Source organism: Heptranchias perlo, chromosome 21 (genome assembly GCF_035084215.1).
Source record: "Heptranchias perlo isolate sHepPer1 chromosome 21, sHepPer1.hap1, whole genome shotgun sequence".
Classification (NCBI taxonomy): Eukaryota; Metazoa; Chordata; class Chondrichthyes; order Hexanchiformes; family Hexanchidae; genus Heptranchias; species Heptranchias perlo.
In genome coordinates this window covers 15,493,198-15,513,534 of record NC_090345.1, presented here as the reverse complement: position 1 = coordinate 15,513,534, position 20,337 = coordinate 15,493,198, and the positions used below count along the sequence as shown (strand labels likewise).

At 42.0% G+C, this 20,337-nt stretch overlaps 1 protein-coding gene across 1 annotated transcript in view; it reads left to right on the top strand.

Moving 5' to 3' along the window:
- LOC137340384 (uncharacterized) overlaps positions 1 to 20,337 on the top strand; it is a 156,856-nt gene that overhangs the window by 4,722 nt on the left and 131,797 nt on the right. Inside the window, exons 2-4 of the mRNA XM_068002804.1 lie at positions 9,150 to 9,273; positions 16,253 to 16,414; positions 16,674 to 16,785. Of these exons, the coding sequence (XP_067858905.1) occupies positions 9,201 to 9,273; positions 16,253 to 16,414; positions 16,674 to 16,785 (347 nt within the window). The 5' untranslated portion in view covers positions 9,150 to 9,200. The remainder of the gene's footprint in view (positions 1 to 9,149; positions 9,274 to 16,252; positions 16,415 to 16,673; positions 16,786 to 20,337) is intronic.

Here is a 20,337-nt window from a genome sequence, read left to right as displayed (position 1 = left end):
CATGTGCGCTGATGAATGGGAGATGTGATAAAGATTTCCATTGGTTGCTTGGAAAGATCTTGCCGCATAAAAATTCAATGGAGCTATAACCTATATAGCCACCGTCAGAGTTATCCCTGTCCTGGAAGTGGTTCCCAAGTCCAGCTGCAGGAATCTGCATATTTATGTTATGGATTCCTTTGGGAATCTTATTCTCTGCATGCATCTTTGGGAGTGACCAGATAGGATACCCTGGCCCTGTACATATGGGTAGTGTTCTGAGGACATTTTCTAATGGAGTGTCTCAGATGCAAACGTATCTCCCTGGAATGTCTTTATGAACCTCTCCCTACTCCATCATCTGCAAATAGAGAATTATACCCATAAACCTTGCTCAAATCAACACATTACCGAAAAAGGCACAGATGACAAATGCAGCACAGTTTTATGAAGCTGTCAGGAACGTTTCAAGAAGTTTCATTAAGTCTCTGTCTAACTATAGTATCATAGCACAGAAGCAGTGACTTACAAACAACAATGTACCTTAACAGCAAGGACCCAACTCAAGTAGAGGTCTCCATTGCAGTGTCTGTTTTATTTGGGCACATAGCCCATGAAATGATATTCAAGCACTTCACTCACATGGGGACTTCTCCTCATTTGCATCAAAATTGGGTCTTTAATGAGCCTGCACAGGCTGACAACACTCTGGCACTTCTGGGTTGTGTTATTGTGCACTGTGTGCATCAAGCACGCCAAAGGCCACTACGTCCCATAACATGGGATCTGGCGTTTGATACGCAGCACTGCTACTGTCACAGAAGATAACAGTATCTGCTCATGAAATCTCTCAGAAATATCCAAAGAACTTCATATGCAATGAATCACTTTGAAGTGCAGTAACTGTTTTTATGTTGGCAAACAACCTTTTTGTGTACAGCAATGGGAAGAATGACCAGTTAATCTGTTTTGATGTAAAGGAAGAAAGAATTCACATTCATATAGTGCCTTTCATATCCACAGATGTTCCAGAGTGCTTCATAGCCAATAAATTACTTTTGAAGTGTAGTCACAGTTGTTTAATAGGCAAATGCAGCAGCCAAATTGTGGACAGCAAGGCTCCATAAACAACGAATGAGATAAGACCAATTAGTCTGTTTTACTGGAGTTCCATCAACTTTAGCTCATCCAAAATTCTGCTGCCGGTATTCTAAAAGAATGTCTTCTAAGCACGAGAAATTGTTGAAGTCATCAGGGGACTTTCCTAGGAGGTTTCAACACATGGTGACAAATGTGGAGGATTCCACAACCCCATGTGTAGAGATCTAATGGAATGGACCGAAAGCATGCAGTCAGTTTTGGAACGAGTGGAAGTTCCAGGGACATTTGCAGCACAACTCCTCAAGGCAGAGGATACCATGCCAGACTTTGCATCTCTCCTGAATGCTCAAACTACTACCAGTGCTTTACCCACTCCTAACCCTCCATTCTGCAGCATGTTGCACAGCTCTGTAACCGCCTTTCTGGTGAGTCAAAGTCTCCAAAGGCATTGCTTCTCCGTAAAGTCCAGATAATTCCTATGGGTCCAATAAATTTGGGTTGCAGGGTGTGTAGGTGCACTCCTCCTACAATGAAGCCTCAGTTCCCTGGCATTTTAATGTGCTTCTTTCTCCTCCCCTTCCTCTAAGTAGCATATGTACAAAGGGATTCCATATGGGACAACCATTGGACTAAGGGGGAAGATGTGAGCACAGATTCCCCTGCTCTTCTTGATGGTTTCTGCCCATAATGCAATGATACCATTTAAAAGTTTTCTTATCTCGTGGTCAAAACTCAGTTCTTTATTTTCCATTGAAGTTGGTGCCAGTCTCTTTAAATTACTGAGTGCTTGAAACACTGCACTGCTAAGCAGAACATCCAATTAATATGGATGTTTTGAGCACATGACCTGCATCCAGTGGCAATGGAGGAAATCAACATGTAGACCCTGATGATGTCAGTTTTAGGTGTTTTAAATTTAATTTACTTTGGAATGCCTATTCCAGGTGCAATGAGCTGGTCCCTACTTGACCTGCAAACAGAAATGCACGTGGAGCCCAAACTGGGTGGAGACCGGGTGCAAGTGGTCTCAGCCCCTCTTTCCTCTGTGTTACACTGCTAAAATTAGCACACACAGACATAATGCAGAGGAAGATTGGCCCCCACATTTACTGATAGCAATGTGCCAGCATTATTGGGTGTGAAGGAAAATAAAAATAAGAGCGTTATATAAAAGTTTTCTTCTCATGCACGCTCCTTTCGCTTCCCACTAAGTATTAACTCCATCCAGGGAGAGTGTAGGCTACAAATTTCTCTATGGTCTGTAATGCTGTTGCGTTGTCAGTGTTCAACAACAATTCAAGCACAGTGGAATGTACCATCTCTCCCACCCTTCCTTTTTAAGGTCTTATCTGAGAGCCAAAGTAAGTCACCCAACCACAACAGACAAGTATCAGTGATAAGGATTTCTGGAAATCAAAGTCATTTCTGATTGGGAGTCAAGCACTCAGTGCTTGAATGATAGTGCTATTCTGTCAGACTACAATAGTTTAAAACAGAAGAATGACATTAAAAGTTAAAAACAAGTACAGTGAAATGATAGATGTTTAAAGAACATCAGAAAGGATTCAATCAAAATTTGTAGCACTGAGAAGCCAGAGGATAATAGATAGATGTAGGCTGAAGTGGCTGAATAGGGCAGTAAAGAGTAGCATTAAGGGACATGCAAAAGTGTTTTCAACAATGTAAGGAACCAGGGAGGAAAAAAGGAATATAATCAGCACCTAAGGATTACTAACATAGAAATCAGGAAAGAAAATAAGAAATTAGAAAGGAAAATTGCAGTGGTGTATGAAGGGGAATAAGATGTTTTTCAGTTATGTTCACAGAAGGCAGAGGATTAGAGAACACTTTGGTCCTCTAAAGGATAAGACTGAGATTAGTCGTAGAGGATCAGGGCATGGATGCATTTTTAAATGGGTTCTTCACTTCACTTCGGTTTTCGCAAGAGAGGATTCCTGATCCCATAAATAAGATGACTGGGAGAGCAGGGAGTGTTTAGTGAAGATAGACATTAGTAGAGGAAGTGTTATTAAGGAACTGGAGGCCTGACTGCATACATCTGGGAATTCTTGAGCAAGCCTAAGGAAGAAATAGGGGAAGCTTTGGCAGAAATCTTTTTTAGCTCCCTGAGAGCAAGGATAGTACCTAAGGAAGATGGCTGATGTGGCTCTGACTTTTGAGATTTACACAGTAATGTTCTTTTTAATGAAAGCTAGTATGGATTTAGGAGGCATCACTAAGCTAAGGGTGGTGGAGAGGCAGTAACAGAATAATCTAGATTACCAAAATGTATTTGATAGTGTGCATTACAAGAAACTAGTTGCAAAAGTCACAGTTTAAGGATTTAAAATAGAAGTAATGATCAAAAATTGACTAAACAATAAAAATTAGAGGATAGATATAAATGGTTATTATTATGGCTGGAGAGAAGTAATCTTAAAGAAGGAGTGGTATTTAGGCAACTGGTTTTAAGAAACAATTAACGCAGAATTTCTAGATTTGTTAAGGGGGAAAAAAACATCAAGAAGGCATAATTGCCCTCATTTTGTGGTCCCATCAAAATCTGTGCTGGGAATGAGTAACTGAGAGCGCAGAAGTATCCAAAAGCATTGGATTGATTGCATACAATTTTGTGGGGTCATCATATCTGAATAATTGGCATAAGCTCCCATCACAGCTTTGGCCTTGCACTAACAGCTAGCCTAATTGGGGATGTGGAAAACCTGTCCTGCAGCTCAAATTTTAAAGATGCACCCAGTTAAAGGTGGCTGCATATAGGGGAAAATATTGTTTCAGTCTTTAAAAGGGTTCAAAATTGCTTTTAAATATTTCTCAGTCTTTAGTACAACTTGGGGGAAGGGGAGGCAGGGGATTGGGAAAAGAAGTGTCAGGCAAAAATAAAGTGAAAGGAAACCCAGTGGGAAGGCATGAATCAGCATTTGTGAGCAAGTGATGCAACATGAGTGGGTGTGAGGAGACCAGGGCACCCTTCCCAGAGGACAGCACCGTCCTGTCAGGAAACTGGTGCGAGGCTCAATGGTCTGTACTATCTATAATGCTTTGCACTGTGGCAGTCCTGCCACTCGAGAAAAATTCTATGCCCTGTCAAGCTGATGCCTCCTTTCCATAGTGATGAAGTGTTTCCCTTTGCAAACAAGACATCCATCACTATCTGCTGACAGCAGACTGACTTATTTAGTATATGTTAGCAGTAGTGGCTTGGAAGATGCAGTGGCATGAAAATTTAATGCCGTAGTGACCTTCAGACCCATGGGGAGAGCCATGCCTGTGATACAAGCTGTGGGCAGATCAGCTTCAAGAAAATATTATAGTTATGTTGTAGCCTCCTTTATGAAGCAGAGGTGCCAAAGACTGGTCTCCTCTGACATGCTCAAGAAGCAGTAAATGCAGGTCCAGGCAAAACGACAGGTGCATGCATAATGCCAGAGGTATAGTTGCACCTGCCTTTCTTGTCCCCCCATAAGCTTCCCTCCCTCCTCCAAATATAGAAGCATCATTGCTGCCGACAAATTAATTCCCGGCCTGCTCACTTTGATTGCAGGAGGCAAAGTACTAACGGGAAGCAGGACTGTTGTAAGAAATTGATTTAGAAATAGATATCTTTCACTGCAAAAATTACAGGCTGAAACAACAACAATAATTAATGAAAATGCATAAAGCAATATATAAAAAAAGAAAAAATTCTAACTTTTCAGTCAACAATAAAAAGCGATATCTGCCTTTAAGAAGCCAATTTTTACAGTCCAGGTCATTCACACACTGTTATGGACAAGAAGGTGGCAAGAAGAAGAACTTGCATTTATGTACCATCTTCACAAAGGGGGCTACATGGGTGAGGTACTAAATGAGTACTTTGCATCTGTTTCTACCAAGGAAGAAGATGCTGCCAAAGTCACAGTAAAAGAGGAGGTAGTTGAGATACTGGATGGGCTAAAAATTGACATAGAGGAGGTACTAGAAAGGCTGGCTGTGCTTAAAATAGATAAGTCACCTGGTCCAGATGGGATGCATCCTAGGTTGCTGAGGGAAGTAAGGGTGGAAATTGCAGAGGTGCTGGCCATAATCTTCCAATCCTCCTTAGATATGGGAGTGGTGCCAGAGAACTGGAGAATTGCAAATGTTACACCCTTGTTCAAAAAAGGGTGTAAGGATAAACCTGGCAACAACAGGCCAGTCAGTTTAACCTTGGTGGCGGGGAAGCTTTCAAAAACAATAATCCGGGACAAAATTAATAGTCACTTGGACAAGTGTGGATTAATAAAGGAAAGCCAGAACGGATTTGTTAAAGGCAAATCGTGTTTAAGTAACTTGACTGAGTTTTTTGATGAGGTAACAAAGAGGGTTGATGAGGGCAGTGCGGTTGATATGTACGTGGATTTACAAAAAGCGTTTGATAATGTGCCACGTAATAGGCTTGTCAGCAAAATTGAAGCCTATAGAATAAAAGGGGCAGTGGCAGCATGGATACGAAATTGGCTAAGTGACAGGAAACAGAGAGTAGTGGTGAATGGTTGTTTTTCAGACTGGAGGAAGGTACACAGTGGTGTTCCCCAGGGGTCGGTACTAGGACCGCTGCTTTTTTGATATATATTAATGACTTGGACTTGGGTATACAGGGCACAATTTCAAAATTTGCAGACGGCACAAAACCTAGGAGTGTAGTAAACAGTGAGGAGGATTGTAATAGACTTCAAGAGGACATAGACTGGCTGGTGGAATGGGCAGACACAATGGGCAGATGAAATTTAATGCAGAGAAGTGTGAAGTGATACATCTTGGCAGGAAGTATGAGGAGAGGCAATATAAACTAAATGGTACAATTCTAAAGGGGGCGCAGGAACAGAGAGACCTAGGGGTATATGTGCACAAATCTTTGAAGGTGGCAGGACAGGTTGAGAAAGCCGTTAAAAAAGCATATGGGATCCTGGGCTTTATAAATAGAGGCATAGAGTACAAAAGCAAGGAGGTTATGTTGAACCTTTATAAAACACTGGTCCGGCCACAGCTGGAGTATTGTGTCCAATTCTGGGCACCGGACTTTAGGGATGATGTGAAGGCCTTAGAGGGGTGCAGAAAAGATTTATTAGAATGGTTCCAGGGATGAGGGAATTCAGCTATGTGGATAGACTGGAGCAGCTGGAGTTGCTCTCCTTAGAGCAGAGAAGGTGAAGAGGCGTTTTGATAGACGTGTTCAAAATAATGAAGGGTTTAGATAAAGTAAATAAAGAGAAACTGTTCCTATTGGCAGAAGGGTCGAGAACCAGAGGACACAGATTTAAGGTGATTGGCAAAAGAACCAAAGGCGATGTGAGGAAAAACTTTTTTACGCAGTGAGTAGTTATGATTTGGAACACGCTGCCTGAAAGGGTGGTAGAAGCAGATTCAATCGTGGCTTTCAAAAAGGAATTGGATAATCACTTGAAGGGAAAAAATTTGCAGGGCTACAGGGAAAGAGCGGGGGAATGGGACTAACTGGATTGATCTTACAAAGAGCCGGTACGGGCTCGATGGGCCGAATGGCCTTGTTTTGTTCTGTAACTATTCAATGATTTTATGCTTGATTTGGCAGTCAGTTGCACTTTAATGCTACTTATTCAATTTGTGTTTCACAAATTCAGTGGGAAGCAGACAGGTACAAGTTGCCATTTTGATTGGTGGGCGTTAAAATATCAAAATAACCATGGAAGAAAACTTTCCTTTCTAAAAGAGGGCTATATAACTCCTATGACCTTTTATTATCCTTGCACGATATGTGACAGGCTGCCACAATATTATGTGCAAGCTTGTAATTTTCTGTTATTTGTAAGGTTTGCTTCACTTCCAAAAGGGAGAATATTTGACTTTAACCAGTAACATTAAAGTACAGCCAACTGCAGAATTACTTACTGCTCACTTTATTTAGTAGTCAAGTATTTTGATCAAAGAATCTGTGAGATATTCATCAACCGTATTTCTTTATTTGGGGGAACCTATGGTGAATGCCAAATCAATAGATTCAAAAAGGAGTTTAACAAATTGCTGGAACATGTAGAGAAGTTTAAAATGAAAAAAAATGGTGATAACTGGTGGTTAGATATGTGATTAGGATTGTACCTGCCTTTTATAGGGGCTGCATTCATTGCTGGCTAATGAAAATTTTTTGTTGAAGATGCAGATGACTGAAGAACATCAAAGAACCTCTCCCTTCCCAGATGCTACTGGTGGTTCTTATGCAGGAAATGCAGGAGAGGAAGGTTACCTGTTTGAGTTTCCAGATGTTCTCCCCATGGCTGAATTGTACATTCTGCTTGTAAGGAGGAAGACTGAAGAGATAATGCTGTGTCAGTTTTTTTGGTCAGCTGGGGGTCTGATATCGCATGGAATCTATCACCATGCTTAAGAATCTCCAAATCAGGCTACTGAGAAATATGACACCCACCTTTTTTATTTGTCCAATTTGGAGTGCACACTCTCTCCCCATGGAAATATAATCCACTTATCCAAATCAGAGAACTTCGGTATAGTTTGCCAGTGCCAAGGCTTAGGAATTCCCAAGTGTGCACAGTTGGAGTTTAATCAGCTAAAACTTTATAACTCACCAGTACAGAGCATTGGTAAGCTTTCCACGTTTTGTCCAGCTAGGATCAGTCTACCCATTGAGATGTTAGTTTGCAGGATTATCTGAAGCTAAGTGAGAAGGATCCTGGTCCCAGTGACAAGTCTACCCCTCCAGGCTCGTCATCGTGACAGTGCCCTGGGTTACAGCAGACCTGCCTAGTTCAGGCATTGGATCACCAGGTTGACTTGGGTCTGAGCATTCATCTTCAGGAGCCGTCCCAGAGGATACATATAGTGAATTTAAGGAAGCAGCAGCAGGTGAACCACAAAGAACAAGTGAGAAGGAACGTGTGATGGTGGCAGAGGAGGAGCCTGCTGGCAACATGATACCATCAACCATCTCCTTTACTTTCGGAAATGCAATAGTGTGATCAAACTAGTGAAAGGAAATTAAAGCACTGGCAGTGAAGGAAGATAAAAGCATGGAGCAATGCATAAATCAGGCGTCTGGTACATGTTGGGCATCACAATGGATGATACTGCCGGTGATCCTACATTAATCTAGAGGGAGCTAAGGGAGAAAGTTTGAGAATGCTTTTGCCCTTGACTGCCACTGACTGTGCTGTCCCAATTGTGCAGGCTGGCTACAGTTCTCTTTGCAGCAGATGGTACAGTAACTGGCTCCCTGCTAACGTTAACCTTGCAAAGGCCATGGGACTTTGCATATTGTATTTGGATACCTTTCACTCCTGGAACCTCTTTGAAAATTGTACCGTAAGATCCCATTTATACAACCATTTTTTAAAAAGTTTTTCTTGTACTTTTTATGTCATAAAAATACTTCGTTTACAATTGGCTTTCTGATGATTTTACAATCACTTAAATTTTTTGTTTCGACATAATATTCCTTACTGTTCTGATATGAAGAAAAATTCTAAAAATAATTTTTTAAAAGATAAAGAAACAATAGAATTAAAAAGTTGCCAAACAAGCAAAGTAAAAAAACACAACATAAACTAGCACTAAAAAGATGCTGGAAAACTTAAAAATTAAACAAAAATTCTGGCCCATTATGAACCCATTGCAGAAGCATTCCTTATTCCCACTCCAGATGGACAAAAAGAGCACACAGGAAGACCCCATCTATTTAGGACAGACATTTGCACTGTGCATAAATAAAATCTTTTTAACACATTTTAATATTTAAATGGCCAGCTAAAAATTGCATGCTGTGAGAATCGGACCGGTCCCCACAAAAGAATTCCTGATTTTCCGTTCCCTGCAAACCCATTGTATGCCAGTGCCGCCAGCCATACCGAATGAAAAATATGTCTTATCTCTAATTTAATATCCTGTATTGTATGTCTTTCAAATAACTTGGTAAATTGTTGGTAATATCAACAATGCCAAATTAATGCACACGTCTTTAATATAGAAACTATCTCTAGTACATGTACCTTAGAAAGCATGAGAGTTTGCATAATAATTTATCTAATTTCTTTTTGTTTCAGTTGCATAATTGCAATTTGCTCACGACTGAGTGACTGCTTCATTTGTTCACGATGGCATTCAGGACAAAATCTCAGAAACTTAAATCATTGGATTCTAGTGCTATACTTGGGGCAGTCTCACCAGGTAAGGAAAATTAAAGGAATCTCATATGCATGCTTCAAAATACAGATATTGGTCAGTATCAGTTAAGCTCATGACATACTGAACTCAATATCAGTATGTTTATGAGAAGGAAAAATGGCATAATTAGCCTCAGGTTCAGAATTGAGACATGAAAGGAGCTGTGTTCCTTGATTTTAAAAAGTTTAATTTTAAAAATGTATTGCATATTTAGAAGCAAATTTAGGAATTGAGTAGCACTCTATCAGGGACACCAATTTGCACGTGAATAGGACATGCACACTGCAGCTGTGTATTCATGCCCATCTGAAACTTGATTATCCTTATCAGGCAACACACGGTACAGTGCCAGATACAATAAGCTCACTATCCATTCTTCCAGTCTAGCTGACCTGGAGACAGGGTAGAAGGAGGTGGGTTTGACTGCAACAAGGAATTGTGTCTCTAGGTGTAATAATTTAAAAATATTTTTCAGGAAAAAAAACTACATTAAATTTGCAATGGAAAAATAATGTATGCAGCTCCTTTCATAGTACTTTGTAGACAATTTATAACTTTTTTTCTTATCTCATTTTTGTTCAAAATTTAGTTTTAAATGTATATCGCTAGCCAGCCAAGGCCATACATTTAAAAAATAAGCTAATGTCAACAGGAGGGTGACCAGTCTGATGGACCAGTGAATAAATTTCACTGCCAAAGCATGCATGCACAGTGTTCTCACACCTGGAAAGTTTCTTGTGTAAACATTTCACACAGTGCCTCCCACAACTCACTGTGCATATAGGGATAAAAATGAGTTTCTATTATGTTGGCAGAGCTGTTGTTTTTCCACAGCTCAAATGATTTCTGCCATGTGCTGGTCCTGCTGTTTAGTGGTCCAACAACCTTTTTACTGCACTTATAATAAGAGAGCCACCTTTGAAAAAGGCTTTTCAGATTAACAATTTTACCTTCTCGCTCATAAAACAGCTCTATTTATAGTTTGGTGGTTTCACCAGCTGGAGGGAGAAAGCAATGGCCAAAGAAAAATTTGCCTCCTCCAGCCCAATTATCCAAAAACCCTCTTACTCCTTATCATAAAATAACTTCAGTACTAATACTGGTGGACAAACATGTGGAGGAGAGAAGAGGAAGCTTATGGCAAGTCATGTTTTTGGTTACAGCTGACTTCATATAGTCTCACAGTGGTAGGAAAAGGAAGTCAGAAATCCTGATTAGCAACTCCATCTCTGGGAAACACACCAAAAGCTGGGTGTCCTTTCAGTCAGCTTTTTTTAATTGGTGACATTTATGGCTTCAGCCATTATTAGCCTCCCTTTTGCTGCAATAAATGAGGTCCAGTTTGCAGATCCAGTAATTTATTTGCAGTATCATTATTTGCATACACTTAGTTCCAGTTAAGGCATAGCACTGTAATTTGTGCTACAAAACTGGTCAGGGTTCAATAATGTAGTTTATAATATTAGTTTGACATTACTTTATTAATTTGGGGGTGGGTAAGAATGAGGATTTATGTGGGGTAAAATCATGCGGTACGATACTAGCATACAAATGCTTAGTATAGTCACATGAAATTCCTCTCTCTGCTATTTTAATGGAGGTGTTACCTGCTAGACCAACAACTTCTAGGTTTATGCAGACCTAAATGTGAAGATGTGTGTCCCCAGTGACAGGTTAACCTCTTATAGGTCCCAATCAGCCAGGTTGGCCAGTCAATTATCAATAACGCCAGAAATGCTGCAGTCCTACTTGGCTTGGATATTGGATTACTGAGTCCAGATAGAGATTTAATTTAGTTTTGGTCTTTTGTGGAAGGCGTGCCACCTTTGAGCCCACTCGACACCAAAGAGTTATTGCTCACCTCTGAGGAGGGCAGTCACGAGTTAATCATTAGGCTTGAGCCTTTGTGGTGTTTAACAGTGGTGTTAAACTTGTATAGAACCTTGGTTAGACTACACTTGGAGTACTGTGAACAGTTTTGGTCTCCATATACAGACACTAGAGAAGGTGCAAAAAAGATTTACTAGGGTGATACCAGAACTGAGAGGTTATACCTATCAGGAAAGATTGAGCACGCTGGGGCTTTTTTCTCTAGAAAAGAGAAGACTGAGGGTTGACCTGATAGAGGTCTTTAAGATTATGAAAGGGTTTGATAGGGTAGTCGTAGAGAAGATGTTTCCACTTGCAGGGATGACCAATACTATGGGCCATAAATATAAGATAGTCACTAATAAATCCAATAGGGAATTCAAGAGAAATCTCTTTACCCGGAGAGTGGTTGGAATGTGGAACTCACTACCACAAGGAGTAGTTGAAGCAAATAGCATAGGTGCATTTAAGGTGCATTTAAGATAAACACATGAGGGAGAAAGGAATAGAAGGATATGCTGATAGGGTTAGATGAAGTAGGGAGGGTGGAGGCTTGTGTGGAGCATAAACACTGGCATGGACCTGTTGGGCCGAATGGCCTGTTTCTGTGCCGTACGTTCTATGTAATTCTATGTAATAGGAACTCGTCATGAGTGGTGTGGTGAGCAGCACAACTCATTATATGTTCATGTGCAGTGCTACCATCCTCCTGACGATGGCTTAATAGCACACCTCATCCCATCAAACATTGGTTCTGCAGTTGGAGGTACAGTGCCTTTCTATGACCCAATCCTGATAAATTTCAAACCCGGGATATACCAGCATGTATTCTTCTACCTGGCTTCCAAATAATGCCGCCCAGTTGCTGTTGTCCTATGTCTGAGTTTCCTCATCAGCTATATGACAGACATCTACCTTTAGTATGATGGAAGGAGCTATGCAGGACAACTTGTAGCATGCCACTTTGAGGTTGTAGACATCCAAGCTCAATGCTGCATTCTGCTTTACTTGTTACCATGCAGGAAAAAATGTTTGGAGACCTGCCTTATACATCACAAATTTAACCTGCATTGGGACTTTGCTGTCATTGTAGAAAGATCAAAGTGCCCTTTGCCCCATCTCAGTGCAGTCCCAAAGCACTGTGTCCAGGCTAAGGTAAGTATCCATCAGGATTTCTAGGTACCGATATGCATCAACAATTTTAACAGATGCCTCATGTATCTTCCAATCAATACCTTTTGAGATCCTGTTTTGAGCTACGCATAGCTAAAATACTACAGTTGGGGCACCCATCTTCATATCCCACCGGTTAGCCCATTGCATTTCATAACATTGAGCAAGTAGCATCTTACTTTGCACTAATTTTTGGATCTCGTTCATTCCGTTCCTTTATTTGACCTCTTTTGTGGATTTCATAATGAGCCATTAAGCTGCCTGTTCTGATGGCATTAACGATCCATGGCACTACTTGAAGAAGAGCATTGGGGTTTTCCGTGATGCAGCATGCATCCCTCCCCCAACCAACACTACCAAAACGGATTAACTGGTCATTGATCTCACTGTTGTTTGTGGGATATTGTTGTGTTTACGTGCAGTTACCACACTTAAAATTAATTCATTGTATACGGCATACACATTGGGTACGGTAGTATAGTGGTTATGTTACTGGACTAGTAATCCGGAGTCATGAGTTCAAATCCTGTCATGGCAGCTGGGGAATTTAAATTCAATTAATTAAATAAAAATCTGAAATTTAAAAAAAACTAGTATCAGTAATGGTGGCCATGAAACTACCGGATTGTCATAAAAACCCATCTGGTTCACTAATGTCCTTTAGGGAAGGAAACCTGCCGTCCTTACCCGTTCTGACCTAAATGTGACTCCAGACCCACAGCAATGTGGTTGATTCTTAATTGCCCTCTGAAATGGCCTAGCAAGCCACTCATTTGTAAAATCTAGCTTAAAAAAAGTCATAATAAGAATAAAACCGGACGGACCACCCAGCATTGGACCACTAGGCACCGGACACAACAAAGGCAAACCAAACCAAGCCCAGTCGACCCTGCAAAGTCCTCCTCACTAACATCTGGGGACTTGTGCCAAAATTGGGAGAGCTGTCCTACAGACTAGTCAAGCAACAGCCTGACCTAGCCATACTCACAGAATCATACCTTTCAGCCAATGTCCCAGATTCTTCCATCACCATCCTTGGGTATGTCCTGTCCCACCGGCAGGACAGACCAACCAGAGGTGGCGGTACAGTGATATACAGTCAGGAGGGAGTGACCCTGGGAGTCCTCAACATTGAGTCTGGACCCCATGAAATCTCATGGCATCAGGTCAAGCATGGGCAAGGAAACCTCCTGCTGATTACCACCTGCTGTCCTCTCTCAGCTGATGAATCAGTCTTCCCCCATGTTGAGCACCACTTGGAGGAAGCACTGAGGGTAACAAGGGCACAGAATGTACTCTGGGTGGGGGACTTCAATGTCCATCGCCAAGAGTGGCTCGGTAGCACCACTACCGACCGAGCTGGCTGAGTCCTGAAGGACATAGCTGCCAGACTGGGCCTGCGGCAGGTGGTGAGTGAACCAACACGAGGGAAAAACCTACTTGACATCGTCCTCACCAATCTACCTGTCGCAGATGCACCTGTCCATGACAGTATTGGTAGGAGGGACCACCGCACAGTCCTCGTGGAGATGAAGTCCCGTCTTCGCACTGAGGACACCATCCAACATGTGTGGCACTATCACCGTGCTAAATGGGATAGATTCAGAACAGATCTAGCAGCTGAAAACTGATCATCCATGAGGGGCTGTGGGCCATCAGCAGCAGCTGAATTGTATTCCAGCACAATCTGTGACTTCATGGCCCGGCATATTCCTCACTCTACCATTACCAACAAGCCAGGGGATCAACCCTGGTTCAATGAGGAGTGTAGAAGAGCATGCCAGGAACAGCACCAAGCGTACCTAAAAATGAGGTGCCAACCTAGTGAAGCTACAACTCAGGACTACATGCATGCTAAACAGCGGAAGCAACATGCTATAGACAGAGCTAAGCGATTCCACAACCAACGGATCAGATCAAAGCTCTGCAGTCCTGTCACATCCAGTCATGAATGGTGGTGGACAATTAAACAACTAATGGGAGGAGGAGGCTCTGCAAAAAAACTCATCCTCAATGATGGCAGAGTCCAGCACGTGAGTGCAAAAGACAAGGCTGAAGCGTTTGCAACCATCTTCAGCCAGAAGTGCCGAGTGGATGATCCATCTCGGCCTCCTCCCGATATCCCCACCGTCACAGAAGCCAGTCTTCAGCCAATTCGATTCACTCCACGTGAGATGAAGAAACGGCTGAGTGCACTGGATACAGCAAAGGCTATGGGCCCCGACAACATCTCGGCTGTAGTACTGAAGATTGTGCTCCAGAACAAGCCGTGCCTCTAGCCAAACTCTTCCAGTACAGCTACTACACTGGCATCTACCTGACAATGTGGAAAATTGCTCAGGTATGTCCTGTCCACAAAAAGCAGGACAAATCCAATCCGGCCAATTACCGCCCCATCAGCCTACTCTCAATCATCAGCAAAGTGGTGGAAGGTGTCGTCGACAGTGCTATCAAGCGGCACTTACTCACCAATAACCTGCTCGCCGATGCTCAGTTTGGGTTCCGTCAGGACCACTCGGCTCCAGACCTCATTACAGCCTTGGTCCAAACATGGACAAAAGAGCTGAATTCCAGAGGTGAGGTGAGAGTGACTGCCCTTGACATCAAGGCAGCATTTGACCGAGTGTGGCACCAAGGAGCCCTAGTAAAATTGAAGTCAATGGGAATCAGGGGGAAAACTCTCCAGTGGCTGGAGTCATACCTAGCACAAAGGAAGATGGTAGTGGTTGTTGGAGGCCAATCATCTCAGCCCCTGGGCATTGCTGCAGGAGTTCCTCAGGGCAGTGTCCTAGGCCCAACCATCTTCAGCTGCTTCATCAATGACTTTCCCTCCATCATAAGGTCAGAAATGGGGATTTTCGCTGATGACTGCACAGTGTTCAGTTCCATTCGCAACCCCTCAGATAATGAAGCAGTCCGTGCCCGCATGCAGCAAGACCTGGACAACACCCAGGCTTGGGCTGATAAATGGCAAGTAACATTCGCACCAGACAAGTGCCAGGCAATGACCATCTCCAACAAGAGAGAGTCTAACCACTTCCCCTTGATATTCAACAGCATTACCATTGCTAAATCCCCCACCATCAACATCCTGTGGGTCACCATTGATGAGAAACTTAACTGAACCAGCCACATAAATACTGTGGCTACAAGAGCAGGTCAGATGCTGGGTATTCTGCGGCGAGTGTCTCACCTTCTGACTCCCCAAAGCCTTTCCACCATCTACAAGGCACAAGTCAGGAGTGTGATGGAATACTCTCCACTTGCCTGGATGAGTGTAGCTCCAGCAACACTCAAGAAGCTCGACATCATCCAGGACAAAGCAGCCCGCTTGATTGGCACCCCATCCACTACCCTAAACATTCACTCCCTTCACCACCGGTGCACTGTGGCTGCAGTGTGTACCATCCACAGGATGCATTGCAGCAACTCACCAAGGCTTCTTCGACAGCACCTCCCAAACCCACGACCTCTACCACCTAGAAGGACAAGGGCAGCAGGCACATGGGAACAACACCATCTGCACGTTCCCCTCCAAGTCACACACCATCCTGACTTGGAAATATATCGCTGTTCCTTCATCGTTGCTGGGTCAAAATCCAGGAACTCCCTTCCTAACAGCACTGTGGGAGAACCTTTACCACACAGACTGCAGCGGTTCAAGAAGGCGGCTTACCACCACCTTCTCAAGGGCAATTATGGCTGGGCAATAAATGCTGGCCTCGCCAGTGACCCCCATATCCCATGAACGAATAAAAAAAAAGTATCTGAAGTGCTTTGAGATCTTTCTGAGAGATGTGATAAAATCCTATATAAATACAAGTTTCCTTCTAGAAGTAGCAATCAAATCCAAAGCAACTTAGCATATTGAATAAATGCACCTTGCCTGAATTTTATGGAGAATGCTGTTCCATTCATTATTTTTTCACTATTTGAACAGCTAATCAGTTTCTTGTGCGTCTAATTGAGGACAAAAAGGAACTCTCCTTCAAAAAACCAACAGAGGATAGAATGAATTTGGTGTTTCAAGTATTAGAAGACCTCTTGCCACAACTGGGTATGTTTACCAGAGTACTGAAACTCATCAGGGATGAACTCTATGGTAAGAAAAAGCAAGTTATTAATATTCTGTTTCTACAACTATACAAATGTTATTCAGTGCAAGCCTCAAATCAATATTGATTTATTTTTCACTTTAATGATTTTATCACAGTATATTTTATGCTACTTCTTGATGTGATAATATTCTTGATATTAATGTATTTCAGTTGAGTATCACCGGTAAATGTTGGGTTAGGTTTTCTTGGTAAAATCGTCAGTAGCTTTTCAAAAATATGCTATCTTACAATGATGTCTTGTAGATGGCGTATATAGTTCCCAACTTACTGGGAGTTCAAGACCAGAATCTGGAATAGCTGATGCAATCACACGAGCACCTTACTTCAGCTTGCTTCATCGATTACAGGAAAAACGGTTAGTGGTAATAGAGTAATGAACCTTTGTTGTGCATATTACAGGTAACATGACCTTGAGAATTCTTCCAGTAACAAAAATGCTAACACTTTAGCTGCAACTTGCATGGACTATTTCTGGCCATAATGAAGTGCAATAGCACTATTAATGGCGGCAGTTGCCATTAAAAAAGTGAGACTGAGTTGACCACATATAAAAATGCCAGCTTTTATTTTTCTTGAGCACAGAAGAAAATGTTCTCTCCTTGCTATTGACCAATATTGCTCGGAATGTATTCAGTTTTATATACTGTGAAATGTACTTAAAAATAATCTTGATATATGTTTTCAGTATATTTTCAACAGATGGTTCAAGTGATATGGTTAAACCAGGTTCTGTTGCTGATATTGACCCATCAACATTAAGTTTTTAATATAACATAGAGATGCCAAATTCAAATTTATAAGGAAATATAAACTATGTAGCTAAACATATCCCTGAAGAATCTTGCAGATGCTCAGACTGACTAGAACATTGCAGCTTTAAATCTCAAGGTGGCCCATCATTTGGAGATTAATTACATGACATGTCAATTCATCTTCTGGACAAATCTCAAATTCAGTTTGACATTCATGCAGCTGTAGCTTTCTTAGTTAAGTTGGACTCCTTGCTCTCTGAATTACAGGTTGAACACTGGAGAGCCACATGCCTTTTCCGATTATAACAATTTGTATCCAAATGGCTCCGTTCCATTTCCCAGGCATCATGTTGTCAGCGATTGTGCCACTGCAGAGGAGTCCTTCATTCCACTAATCTGAGTTGGATTCCACTACAGGTTGCGGGTGTATGCTAACTCACTATACCAGTCAGTTCTCTCCTTTTTTGTTATTCAGCAATTGAGCATCATTTATTGGAAACTCCATGGTAAAACTGTTATATGTAGTATGATTAAGTTTGAAAGAGTCACTAACTCTAATTTTGTGGATGTAGATGTTAACACATGGGTGATTTGATTAGATTTTAGTGGACATTTTTTGTTGATGTATCAATTAACGTTGCCATTTTCAAATAAAAGTGGGGTCATTGCTTCATAGCATGCATATACCATTAAATGAATATGGGGTCATGTTGCTGAGAATGCTATAGGAAATATCTTGAGGGGATGTTAGTGAATAGAAAACAAAGGAAGATAAATGCTGATACTGTTCAACAAAAATTGAATTGTTTCAAGGGCTATCACACAGGAGGCTTATTAGTGAGCTGGTCTGTCTAGAGGGAGAGTCTCAGGGTGTTTACTGATGAATTGGATTGTCTGCAAAGAGTGCCCACCCTGCTTAATGTACCATATACAACAACAACTTGCATTTATATAGCTCCTTTCACATAGGAAAACATCCCAAGGCGCTTCACAGGAGCGTAATCAAACAAAAATTGACAGCCTGGCCAAAGAAGGAGATATTAGGAAGGCTGACTGAAAGCTTGGTCAAAGAGGTAAGTTTTAAGCAGTGTCTTAAAGGAGGAAAGAGAGGTGGAGAGGCAGTGAGGTTTACGGAGGGAACTCCAGAGCTTATGTACTCACTGTATAAGATGAGCTCCACCCAAAATTCCAGCCAAAAGAATCCATGACCTTCGTATAAAACAAGACAAAGCTTCTATCTGCCACAATGTTCATGTCAGCTGGTGTCCATAAATACATTTATTTTGTTTTTTTCTTATTTCACCAGTGTATTGCTTTCAGCTTTTGCTGTAAGCTGTTTTTCTGCTTGGCTGCTCTAGTGCTGATATTTAAATAACTCTTCCTCTCAGCTTCAATCTTAGCATCAGCTGCTGATATTAATTCATCGATCCCTGTTTCTATCCTGCTAGGTCGGGGAAGTTCTTTAATTTGAAGACCCTGGGCGGGTGCCTGAGCCATTGGGGTATGTCTTGGGTGCCTGCCTGCCAAAGGAGAATGGGAATCCCAGCAGACCGAGCTGCGTCTTGTGTGATGGTGGGGGTATGCCGGGCCTTCTTCAGAAAGAAAGCAAAACTGCCACCTCAATCCCCTTTGTACGACGGAAAGACTGCAGATTTTCGGCTCCCTTGTCTTCTTTTCAGGCATATAAGATGTGGGCTCAATGGTCTCTCCAATCAACATTATCTTTTCTCCTTCAACCTGGAGGATAGGACAGGTCTTGTTTATGGACTTCATGACAACTTGACAGGAGCTTAGGTTTTGAAAGGTGAAGTTGTTCTGCGAGTTTTTCTGGATCTCTGATGTGCTGTTCAGTGTTCTGTCTGGTAGATGTGCCAAGAACTGGTAAAACTTGCCAAATTAGGACAGGTATGTTCAAATGTCAGTTGAAACTGGAATGTTTTTGAGCTCGTGACCCTTTGAGTTAGGGGTCCAAACTCTTATACTAGCAGATTGCCCCAAGGCCCAAATGAATTTTAAAGTTTTTTTTAGTGCGGTAAAGATTATAGTGTTAACTAAAGTTAATCTCCAATTTAAACTTCTGACAGCAAGTCTTTTAAATTCTGACAGGTATTGGATTGCTAATATTAAATTATATTATAATTTGAAAGGATTAAAATTCCAAATACTTTAATTATATTTTCAAGTTTATATTTCTACCCATATTCTCAATGAACTTGAGTTAAATCTCAACCAGGAACCTCATATCATCCACACATAACATAATGTGAAATTGTTCCTGTTGAAAGAGTGGAGCAACATACAGTTTGGGAATATAATTGAAGCTGAAGATTCAAGATTTTGAATTTTAAAACATTGCATCTTAATAAGGGATTTGTTGCAGTGATGTTTTGGGGCTTTGATGACCAACCATAACCATTTTCCTTTGCATCAGGCATGGTGCTGCTCCTTGCATGCCCTTTACTTCACATTGAACCAGGGTTGTTCTCCTGGTTTGGTAGTGATCAAGGAGTGAGGGATGTGCTGTGCCATGAGGTTACAGATTATATTGGACCAGAATTCTGCTGATGGCTGACAGTGCCTCATGGATGCCCAGTTTTGGGCTGCTGGATCTGTTTTTAGTCTGTCCCACTTGGCACGGCTGTAGTGCTACGCTACATGATGGAGGATGTCCTTACAGGGGAAACAGGATATTGGCTTCACAAGGTCAGTGCGGTGGTCATTTCTGCCAGTGCAATCTTGGGCAGACATGTCTGCAACAGCTAGGTTGGTGAGGATGAAGTCAAGTAGGTTACTTCCTCATGTTGGGTCCCTCACCACCTGATACAGGCTCAGTCTTGCAGTTATGTCCTTCAGGACTCACCCAGCTTGATCAGCGGTGGTACTATTGAGCCATTTTTGGTGCTGGACATTGAAGCACCCCAACCAGACTACATTTTCTGTTCTTGCTTCCCTCAGAGCTTCCTCTAAGTGATGTTCATCATGGAAGAGTACTGATTTGTTGGTTGGGGTGAGGGGGAGAGGGGTGCACAGCGTGGTGATCAGCAGGAGGTTTCCTTGACTTTGTTTGACCTGAAGCCTTGAGACCTCATGGGGTCCAGAGTCAATGTTGAGGATTCCTAGGGTCAATCCCACCAAACTGCATCTCACTGTGCCCC